The sequence below is a fragment of the Sorex araneus genome, chromosome 5 (genome assembly GCF_027595985.1).
Source record: "Sorex araneus isolate mSorAra2 chromosome 5, mSorAra2.pri, whole genome shotgun sequence".
In the NCBI taxonomy this organism is placed as follows: domain Eukaryota; kingdom Metazoa; phylum Chordata; class Mammalia; order Eulipotyphla; family Soricidae; genus Sorex; species Sorex araneus.
Genome location: NC_073306.1, coordinates 181,110,039 through 181,122,157, shown reverse-complemented (window position 1 = coordinate 181,122,157; position 12,119 = coordinate 181,110,039). Strand labels below are relative to the sequence as shown.

The window sequence follows — 12,119 nt, the reverse complement described above, 5'->3', positions numbered from 1 at the left end:
TCAGCGACTCATTATTTTATTAAAGAACAAACCTCCGAGATGACTTGTGTCTTGTTTCCTCTTTCTCTCTGTGTCGTCTTTCTCTATGTCGTTCTTCTTTCTCTCGACTTGCTCTGTGACGCTCGTAGCCTCTTTCCGCGTACTCTCTATATCTATAGCGTTCTTCATCACTGAAATTGGAATCAAAAACACATTTTATTTTTTGACAACTGGACTGTAAGTTCACAATGCAGAAGAGGGGATGGGATCTGAGGCCAAACCAGAAGCCTCCTGTAGATCTTATAAAGGACATGTGGCAAATTCAATGCTGAATTAAAAGGAAAACAATTCTGTTTCCAAATTAGTACTAAATGCAAGGGTATAAAATAGATAATAACTACAAATCATATTAAAGCACCATTTTTGTTCTGCTTTTAAAAGTTTATGGGATAGAAATTTTAAAAGAATGGTATCTTCTAAATGTTGGATATATAACTGATTTAAATTTTAATCAGCAGCTTCATTTTCTTATTTTTAGAATGAAAAGCACATTTATGTGGTTCATATTCCTGAAACGAAAATTCTTATATTACTGTATAATCTTCAATACAAAGTTAGTAGCCTAAGACTATATTAAAATTGCAACTCACAATGACTACATGGCTAAAGGCATATGAATTTTTAAAAATTTGGCAAGTCTATTAATGTAGTAAAAATATGAAAATGAAGGTAATTTCTCCAATATCCACATGCAAGCAGAAATATGGTTCTCTCGCCATCACTAAGTTCTTTACATTTCAAAGGTATATACAGTGTGTGGCACCAGGCAGTGGAGCAGGCAGTCCGCCCAGGATAGCATCCTCACTCAGCCACTAACTCAGCGATCCTGAATAAGTTGCCTTAACCTCTCCTCCATCTTCTCATGTGGAAAGTGGCAATGCAATGCTGATTCCCAGAGTCGCTGGAGGATTGACAACAATATATACATAGGTATTTGGTACAAGAGTTGGTCACAAATAGGCCTGACCTATAGGAAGGAGTAGGCAACACCACATATAAGGCAGACTCAGTTGTTTAATGCTCTATTTTCCAGCATTGTGACAAATGATTAATAGTTAAATCGCTGCCCCAATAATTTGTTATTTTTCAGCCCTCTCTTTTTCCTCTCACCCTAACACAGACATGTTAGCTTGGAGGTCTCTGAGATCAAAAGGCAACCCTATGATGGGAACCTTTCTGTAGAAGGCATACGCAAAATACAAATCCCACTTCCCCCTCCATTGCTTCCTGATCAGCTGCTGTACTGCAAAGGTTTTGCTGGGCCTGGAAATCATTAGAACTCATTTCAAACGCCCTAGAATGAACAGCTTTCTTCGTGCCCACAATTAAACTGCTTAAAAAACAGATGTTAAAACTGGTCTGTAATTTTCAGAAACAATGACCCTGTAATTTGTAACAGCACCTACTGCATGTCATATTGCTAAAATGTCAGTCATGGGGAGCCGGGGGTAGGGGAAGGTCTTGACTTCTATTTACTCCTGAGATCAGAACAGCACAATATCCTTCTAACTTTTGCCTCTCTGACTTGAACTCTGTGTCAGATTTAGGTAAATACTGACTCCTGATACCCTACAACTTGGCCACTTGGAAAGCAAAAGTGTTAACGTGATTTAACCATTAACACTTTAAATTTCAATAAAAATTAAGAGAATTTAAAACGAAAGCATCAGAATTAAGTCAAAAAAATTCTATTTATACATCATTTATACGAATAAAATTTATGAGTTACAGCAGAGAAATCCATGTTAGTCTTTTCTATCAAGTGTGGCATTAGGCTCCTTAACAACTTTAACACATTCATTTAAACCACAGCAGAAACAATTCAACTACCTAGAAAGCAACAATGCCCCTGAACTGAACAGAATCAGGCATATAAGTGACTAAAGTTAACAGATCCTGCCCACAAACACAAAGCATTCACCAAGGCATACACAAATCTGTGTGCAAATTATAAGTTTACTCAATCAATATATCTTACCAGTGCCTACAATGTGTTCCATTTATTAAGAACATATGAAAGAAGACTGATTTACCCTATTTAGTTTCTGCCCACACACTTTGTTAAGCTTAATATTTAATATACTAATCACTACTAGTCATGCTGACTGTAGTACATGGCTATACCTGTTATGAAGTGTATGAGTGTCTTTCTGTATCCTCAGTACACAATCTATGACTGGTATATAACAGAATCAGAATAACAGATACATGAATAAAGAAATGTGTATTCCCAAGAATATTATTCTATTATAAATAAAAATGAAAGTGACAAATCATTAGCTGCCAAATTTTGAGACTAGATTTTCAGTAATAATCTCTGCCTAAGTTTTCCTACTTCCATTTCCTTATCTAAGAGGTCTAACTGTGGACGAGATGAAGTCCCTGAAGGCCTTTAGGCCAAAGGATTTTTATTAAAGAATAAACTTAATTTGTGTTGTATTACCATATCTTAACAAGAACAAATGCTTCCTGAATCAGGCATAAGCCCACATCCAGAAATGATAAAACTCCTTCTCTGATCCAAAAGAAATCCGAAAACACTCTGTACCTTGAGGTATGAGTGAGGGATTTATTTACCTCACCCATGAAAATAGCTGGTTTCTTTCTCTGGACAGATCTCAAACTTCTTTCAAAAAAAACTATTTTGCTTCACCCACATACACACTTGCTCGTTTGAGGGAAAAAGTTCTCTTTATTTCTACATTGTAAAAGTACCTAGACTAGTACATTAAAAAAAAAAGAAGAAAGAAGATTCACAAGCAGGGGTCAGGGACAGGCTCTAGGACCTAGAATGCATGCTCTGCATACGGGAGCCCTGTGTCACGAGGATGGTCCCCGAGCACTGCACGTGCAATCCCAATGACACACAAACAATTTCTCATAGTGATGAAAGTTGATTTTTCTTCACTTCAAAATCGGACTAGGTAATCCAGTTTCACCACTATTTTTAAAATCACCTTATGTATTATTTTTCCCCATTTTTTTTGGGGGGTATTCACCTCCCTCTTGTTCAAATGTTTAAATAATATCCACTGATGCTTCATTTATTGGGAATTACTATACAAGTGTTACACAGTGGTCCCACAGACTAAGAAAGACCTGCTTTAAGATAATTTATCAAGTGTTTGCAGAGAATATAAAGAAAAGTTATTTCTTTCAGATTTAGAGGTGCTCTTGGAAGGCTGCACCCAGAAAACGAAGTCCTCGTCCTAGCATGGACACACTGGTCTGGTTTGCCAACATCTCTGGGAGTGGTGCGCAGAGCCACGGAGCACCACTAGGGAGGATCACTCCAAAAATTGAATTTTGGAATTTATTATTTAGGAGAATAGTTCATGCCAATACCACAAACAAAGATGTATTAATTCCTTTCAACTTCAGAAAGCTTTAAGCAATCAATTTCTATATACCCAACTTCTTTATTCTCTGTTAAATCTGAACTTCCTAATGACACAGCAGCAGGTAAAGTATTTCCCTTCCCGCTTACCTCTTGTCTTTTAATCACCCTCCCAATTCTCTACAAAGGCTCCCCTTCCAACAATTTCACAATGATACTTTGGCTCAGGATAGAACCATCACCACAGCGGGGCTAGAGACACAACAGTGGGTAGGGCACTTGCCTTGCATATGGCTAACTTAGGTTCAATGCCCAGGACCACATGTAGTCAGTCTCCTGAGCACCACCAGGAGTCATTCCTGAGTGCAGAGCCAAGAGTAAGCCCTGAGCAACATAGGGTATGAACCACCAACAAAAAATTATCACAGAATCAAATAAAACCTATTTTAAAATGTGACTGTCAGTAAAACCTACTTTATTCAAGGAACTATAGGCTCTATTTTTATTTATTTTTGCTTGTTTTGTTTTGGGGCCACACCTGGAGATGCTCAAGGCTTATTCCTGGCTTTGCAGTCAGGAATTACTCCTGACTGTGCTCAGAGAACCATACAGGATGAAAGGGATGGAACCCAGGTTGGCTGCATCTAAGACAAGGGCCTTATCTGCTGTACTATCTCGCTGGTACCTGAACTATGCTGTAGGGTTGTGGTTTTTTTTTTGGGGGGGGGGTCGTGTTTCAGGTCTACTTGTCTTAAACAAGTTCTGGTAAGGAAACAAGCATGAAGAAACAGTTTTGGAGCACAAGTCCCAGGATGTTCTAGATTTGGTCACACTGTAGAATGTGGCAAGGGCTAATGTGAGAGGCTCTATTTCTGATCTCTACGGTAGGACTGCCAACTGGTTCAGCCCTTTTGGAAAACAATATGGACATTTCTCAAAAAATTTGAAATTGAGCTCCCATTTGACCCAGCAATACCATTTCTGGGAATATACACCGGAGATGCAAAAAAGTATAGCAGAAATGACGTCTGCACTTGTATGTTGATTGCAGCACTGTTTACAAGAGCCAGAATCTGGGGGGGAAAAAAAAGAAAAAAAAAACCCGAATGCCCGAGAACAGATGACTGGCTAAAGAAACTTTGCTCTATCTACATAATGGAATACTATGCAGCTATCAGAAAAGGTGAAGTCATGAAATTTGCATATAAGCGGATTAACATGGAGAGTATCATGCTAAGTGAAATGAGTCAGAAAGAAAGGAACAGATATAGGAAGACTGCACTCATTTGTGGAATATAAAGTTACAAAATGGGAAGCGAACACCAAAAGATGATATAGACAAGGAACAGGAGGATTGCTCCATGGCTTGGAAGCCAGCCTCACATGCTGGGCGAAAAGGCAGTTCAGCTAGAGAAGGGACCACCAACTAAAGGATGGTTTGGAGGGCCCGCTCGGGATGGGAGATGTGTACTGAAGGTAGACTATAGACCGAATATGATGGCCACGGCCACTTCACACCTGCATTGCAGACCACAACATCCTAAAGGAGAGAGAGAGAGTAAAAAGGGAATCTGCCTGATACAGAGGAGGTTGGGGGAAGCTTGGGGTGGGGGGGCGAGGTGTGCCTCGGGGCGGGATAATGGGAACACTGGTGGTAGAAAATGGGCACTGGTGGAGGGATGGGTACTTGATCATTGTATGACTGAAACGTAAGCACAAAATTTTGTAAGTCTGTAACTGTATCCCATGATGATTCATTAAAAAAACAAAACTATTCATCAGTTGAAAAATTAAAAAAGATTTCAATGATTATCTATTACATTACCTAATAAGAGTAAAAACGAGCAGAAGAAGCCTCTACTAAGGGATGTAGTACCAGTAAATTTTTAAGGATTTGCATTTATATCTGCCTAAATTACCAATAACTAAAATCAGAAAAAAGTTTTACATTGAAAATGAGTCTTACAATGTGAATGAATTTGAAAATACACTTTTATATTTCCATATGTGTATGGCAAGAAAGTTTGTAGGATGAGCAACTAAAAAGAGCATTTTCGAGATGAAAGTATTTTACACTAGAATAAGTTTGAGGAAAGTTGCTCCAAAGTAAGAATTTAACCACCAAAGAGGAAATGCAAAGTTCCCAACACTAGAGCCCGAGATGCATTTTAAATGTTTTTAGTCTAGTAGGTATACATAAGAATTTTAAACTGTAAGGCTTATAATATACTGATAATTAGCTCTATATTGGCAAATACTTAAACTTAACATAAAAAGTGTGGCAAAATAAAACATATGGGAGGCGGTGAGGAAGTTTTCTAAAAATCTTTTAAGGGATGAGTTGAGCAAACAAATCCAGAGACTGCTACTTTAGGTAAGGCAAGCTCTCAGAGTTAATAGCTCGCTGCTTTTTAAAAAAACTGCTTTCCAAGCAACCCTTTCCCAAGTGAGCTGGATCTCCTGACTTCACACCAGAAACAAACCCCAAAAGAGTATGCGGTACATACATGCATTTGCCAGTCCCCGCGCACCCCACACACCTGTTGAAAACACTTGGTGTTGGGCTATGGTCCCGCTCCCGCTCTCTCTCGCGTGTGCGTTCTCGCTCCCGGTCCCGGTCCCGGTCTCGCTCCCGGTCTCTGTCTCTGTCTCGATCTCGGTCCTTCTCTCTCCTTGCATAATAGTCCCATTGCTTGCTGGTGTCCACAAGACTAGGCCAGGAAGGAGCAGAACCAGGAAGGTGAGGGAAAGCAACTAAAGGAGGGAAAAAATTTAAAAACAAGTTATGGCACTTAAAAAACAAAGACAAAAATACAAATGGAAGCAGTGAAAAAAATCATGACAAAATTCTACCCAAAAGCTCCACTAGACTATTACAGAAATGCATTTAAAAATAGAAAAGTATAACAGTGAATATGCAGTTGTAAGATATATTCAGAAACTTGAATATAAAGATTATTTTGTAAAAACAGGAACCAGAAACTTCTCAATATCAAAAATATAAACCAGAATATAACAGGATATCTTCAAAGTGTTGAAAGAAAACAAATATGTATAATAAGTCTTCACATTACTGATAAGTTCTAGACAAATGACTCTAAATGAGCATATAATAAAAACAGGTTCTTAAATAATAACATTTTGTGTAATGTCATTTGAACATCAGCCAGAATTTTCTCATCCACATTTCTCAACATAGATTAGGAAGTCATATTGAAATTACAGTGAATGAAACATTATCCAAGAATCTGCTGTACTCAATTAAATTACATTTCAAATAAAAATATAATGACAGATTTAAAAAAATAGGCAAAAGTTATAACCAACGGACTTCATCACAAGAATTTCTATCAACAGAGCTGGGAAATGTAGCTTAGTGGTAGAGTGCTTGCCTTGCATGTGTGATGCCCTTGGTTCGATCCCTGGCACTGCAAAAAAAAGAAAAAGAAAAAGAAAAGAAAAGAGAGAGGAAAAAAAAGCAGCATTTGGGGCCAGGGTGATGGCTCAAGGGCCAAAGGGGCACGTAGGAAATCCGGATTCAATCACCAGCACTGCATAATACTTCAAACAATGCAAAGAGCAAACCCCAAGCAACAAACCAAGAGTAGTCCCTGAGCACTGCAGGTATGGCCAAAGAAATTTTTCCCTATAAAATGCATAAATGATACATTTCTAAAGCAGCCAGTTAAAAAAAAAGTTAATAAAATGTATTAGAACGGGGAGAAGGGGAAATGAAAGTTTTAAAAATCATTAGAGCTAAATTTTAAAGAGACCTGGGTTCATTGCAGCCCTTATTGAAGGATATGGAAACAACCCAAACATCCAATGAGAGATAAACAATTTTAAAAAAACTGTGGCATGTATATACAATGGAGTACTATGCAGTCATAAGAAAAGATGAAATCATGCAGTATGCTGTAACTTGGATACAATTAGAGAGCATGATGTTAAAAGCAATACTCATGTTAAGGACAAACAGGACCTCCCTCACCGGTGGAAAAGAGGAAAAAAAAAAAAAAAGAAAGAAAACCTATGAAATATCAAATGGCAGCAAACTCCTGATCCTGGAACTACAGAACTGAGAATACCAAACAAGGAGGAGGTAGGTAGGGAGAAATGAATGAGAAAGTGGTCTCCAAGTAACAAAAGGACAGTGGTGGGGTACCTCAGGCACTTCGGTGGCATGACGTAAGGTAACTGTGCAACAAAACTATACAGGTGAATACTACTGAAAACATGTGACCTATACTTATTTTTTAATCCCCTACCCCCCACCAAAGGCTTAGGACCAAGAACATAGGTTTGATAAAGTTCAAAAATCTAGTCTGCTTTCTAAAGTGCAGCAGTGGTCTGAAAATACAACCTACAAGTAAGATATTTTGAGTTCTAGAGAGAGTTCACATTTACCTAGCTGTTATTAATGAATACTGTTCTAATTGTTCTATTGTGCCAGAGATAGAAACCAGTACCTCATACACTACCACTCAGCTATGTCCCGTAACGGGCAATCCCCTGTGTCTATAAATTAAACTTTATTAGAAATATAAGTGTATAAATAATAGGTATACACGGGACTCAGAATATGCAGTTTGGGGCATCCATATCCCGCATGGATTAAGGAGGTTAACTATAATATAAAACAAGGTTGAATTTATCAGTTAAGTGAAGATTGACTTGTACTTAAAAAAAATTCTGATTATAGCCTTCAAAATGCAAACACAAACTGGGTGGAGGATTGTAGGATAACATAGCTTCAGGTAGTTTAGGTTTAGTGGGTTACTCCTGTTACAGTGCTCCATACTCCTCTTTGTTTATTTGTAGCTTCTTTCTTAGTGTTCTATTGACTTGTAAACATTGTTTTTCTCTTCTCCTAGGGTCCTTTGCATAGTTTATTCAGAGCAATGTCCTTTTCGTATGGACACAGGAAGACTTAGCAAATGCTATGCTTTTGTAACCTGGGAGTCATTTGACTCTACATGATATTTTCCTCCTGGGCATCTGTTCTCTCGACCTAAGCCTCAGCTGCCCTTACTTCCTAGCACCCCCAAAAGCAGGATCCCGACGAGGGACGAGACGGACCCAAGGCAAGCGGTAGTTCTGTGCTACCCTGGCATTGAGATGGGCCTGGCCAAAGTGCCTAATGCTTAACTATAAGTTAAGAGCTTGATCATGGACAAATGTTGTCATGATCCAAACAGTGATAACTAGATTTGGACCCTGCAAGGGTTAGGATTAATCTGGCCTGAGTGCTGTGGTCTGAGCCTGTGGTAAGATGTTGCCAGGAGAGCTGCCTTGCAAGCCTCAATGTATCTCTTGCTATGTCCATACAAAAATAACTAGTATTAAGATGTTAATAAGTGTTTGGACTAAGGAAAGGAAAAAAACCTTAAGAGTCAGGAAGGGCTTTGGAATGCCCTGCCCTCAGGAAGGGCTTTCTTATGTTGATTTTGCTACCTGGCTGGGTGTAGCCTAGAGGGCAAGGTGGGAGAGACAAGGAGGAGAGACTAGAGAAGAGAGAGAGGCTGCAGTAGATCCAGAGAGAGGCCGGAGCTGGGAGTGCGGGAGATGAGAAAGATGGAAGATTGAATAAACGGTAACTAATCAGCAACCAGCTTGGTCCTCGTTCTTCCTTCGCCTGTCCTTGGCCAACGGCCGTCCCGATCCAGTCCACACCCTGCGGTTCCAGAGCACCGAACGCAGGCGGTGAGACAGAGCCGCCTGGAGAGCTCGAGAGTGTGCGCGCCCGATGGCATGCTTTAGTTTTTTACAGAGGATAAAGACAGAAAATATGAATATCTCCCAATCTCCATATAAGCTGCCATGTTAATGACAAACATACTCATATCAAAGGATTACCTGAGGAAGAAAAGAGGACAGTGTAAAGATGAAAGACGCAACTTAACAAGAGCTAGAACAAGTATAGGGATGCAAACTGTTCTGGAAAAAAAATCTTAAATACTGTATGAGAGAAGACTGAACATTCATCAACAAAGCTTCCCCTTTCACTTAGAAGAAAAGAATAATCCAACAGAAGAAAACAATAAAGACAAAAATAGAAGTACACTAGACAAAACTTTAAAGTTGGTTTTGAAAACTAGGTAATAAAACATAACTTTTAATAAAATTTCTGAAAGGGGGAGAAAAAGGGAAGCACATGCCTTAGATGAGTGAGGCTCTGGATTCAAATATTCCCACAATGAGGGGAGGAAAAAGGAGAGAGAAAAGGAGCGAGAGAGAGGAAGGGCTCCCACATAATGTCAGAACAAAAAAGGGATTGCAACTACAAAAGTTGCAGAGATTAAATACAAGAGTATATGTTCACATACCGTACCAACACATTAAAAAGTGAGATAGTGAACTAATTCCTAAAATGAACAACAAAAGTGACTCAAGAATAAAAAATTCTTGAACAGTGTCATCAAATTAAAATTTTAAGTCTTACCACATAAAGAGAGCTTTTACAAGTGAATTTTACCAAGTTCTATTAGAGTAGTACAGACTAATATAAATTTACAAAGAACAAAAGAGTAATATCCTGGGTCAGAGCAATAGTAAAGTAGGGAGGGTATTTGCCTTGCATGAGGCCACCAACCCAGATATAGTCCCCCGAGCACCACCAAGAGTAACTCCTAGGTGCAAAACCAGGAGTAACCTCTGAGCATCTCTGGGTATGACCCAGAAAGCCAAAAAAAAGTAACATTCCATGTCTAACAAGCAACATTTCATTTGCTTAAATAAACACCCAGATCAGTCACAAATAGTACAACTAAAGGAAAATTATGTGCCCATTTTACATATGAACTTGTCAAAATTTCATACATTAGGAAACAATTTACCAGGTGTTTAAAGCAATCAAAGGAATCAAACCAATGGACAAATAAGGTTCATCTCCACAAATAAACAGTAATTTAGTATTATAAAAATTTAGAAATGTGATGAACAGATGAGAGAAAAAAAAGGGATAGTTAACTTAGCAAAACTTTAAATCTACTAAGTTTAAAAGTCCCTGAACAACTAGAAAGAAATTTCCTTATTTGGTATAACAGTTTATCAAACACTAATGGTAAAAATCTAGTAGTAAAAATGTAAAAATAAAACATTTTATAAAATATATGAGTTTTATGCCAGTATTTGAATCTTTATGTGGGTGAGTCTCACCAACAGAAAAAAGACAGGGGGGGGGGGAGCAGGAATCTGAAAGGGAGGTACAACATCTTTGCCTATAGACAAAGAGGGTCCATGAATAGTGAGTGTTAAGCAAGACAAGTAGCTACAAGGCAGGTGGGTAGGTCATCTCAATGAAGTGAAGTCAGTCTCTCTGTGATGGACTAGTGCTCCCTTTCGTTCGTATTGAAACAAATGCATGAAGTGGAAAGCGGCATGTGCCATGAAAGAGGAAAAAAAATAATTAAGGAGTAATGTATATCAACAGTACATATTACAGGTCCTTTGCTATGCATTTTATATTCCAAATGCTTTATGGACAAGGGAGATTATTTTTTAACTTAAGAAAAACTACAGAAGAAAGGAAGAGCCAGGACTCCCATCCAGGCCGTGTACTTGCAGGACCAACACTTGTACAACTACGCTAGAGGTAGCACAGGCAGGACAGCTGGAGCTGGCTGAAGATAGTGATGACCATCAACAATAACTTAATGTATGGATGCATATCATAAAGTCTAACATTTTTCTCTGGCGTCCGTGCCTTTGAACACAATCTGTACCATCAGTCAAATCACTTACTACTCCATTCCTCTGGAAATAGAGTCCCCTCAATTATCCTCTCATGGATACTCTCATGGTTCCCCTTTCTAGCCTCCTACATTTCCTCACGGGCTCATGAATCTGGGGGAACCTCCCCTGGATTACTGTATACCTAAGACCTCCTATACTGCACAGTACTTTTAAATAGTCAAGAACGTTACCGGGGGCCAGGGTGCAGCACACCCTTTAAATACAGGTGCCCTCGATTTGAACCTTGATATCCTTAGTTCCCCCAAGCACTACCAGGAATGACCTCTGATACTGAGGTAGGAGAAGCACCCAAACACCAAGCTGATTGTGGTCCCAAACACAAAAATACAAATTAAAAAAAAAAAAAAGCAAGATAAAAGTATTACTAGAAGCCCTTCAACTAGACAAAACTACTATAAGTGAACATGAAAGAGGACACGGGCAAATGATCTACAAGGGGGGGTGGAAAAAAAGAGGAAAGATCCAAACAAGGTGAGTTGAATGCCATCCGTCAAGAGACAGAAAAATTACATAAAATTCTGATCAATTCTGTATCTTTTTACAAAAACAGTGAAGTACAAATATCACTGCTATATCAAATTTATTATTTTTTGTTTGGTTTTCTGGTTTGGGGGCCACACTGGCATTGCTCAAGGCTTGCTCATGACTCTGTGCTCAGAAGACAATTATTAAGTGGCCTGGAATGTGTGAGACCTAGTTACTTGGTATTTTAAAATTTCTCTAAAAATATTTCCAACCCTGGAAGTATTTTTTTTATTGCTTAAATACAATTCTTTAAAAATTTTAGCAACACGGTACACAATACAGTGAATGAATGATAAGTTTTATGTAGAACACATTCCAGCACCACAGCCTCCACCACTGTACCAGTGTTGTCATCGTCTCTCCCCTTCATCCCCACTCCCACAAGTCCTATCCCCTTTCTCTCCCCTGTGCTTCTAACTAAAGACCATAAAGACCAATTGCAAGTTTCTGCTGCCCTTAGATA

General features: G+C 38.7%; 1 protein-coding gene across 41 annotated transcripts in view; it reads right to left on the bottom strand.

The window, feature by feature from the left end:
- FIP1L1 (factor interacting with PAPOLA and CPSF1) overlaps positions 1–12,119 on the bottom strand; it is a 71,750-nt gene that overhangs the window by 1,054 nt on the left and 58,577 nt on the right. For 24 of the 41 annotated variants that reach the window (XM_055138052.1, XM_055138036.1, XM_055138040.1 and 21 more), the window contains 2 exons: positions 5,917–6,130; positions 33–170 (listed from right to left, as the gene is read on the bottom strand). In XM_055138052.1, the coding sequence (XP_054994027.1) occupies positions 33–170; positions 5,917–6,130 (352 nt within the window). Of the gene's footprint in view, positions 1–32; positions 171–5,916; positions 6,131–6,768; positions 6,805–12,119 lie in introns of all 41 variants that reach the window. The other 17 variants (XM_055138022.1, XM_055138030.1, XM_055138012.1 and 14 more) reach the window with 5 other exon arrangements.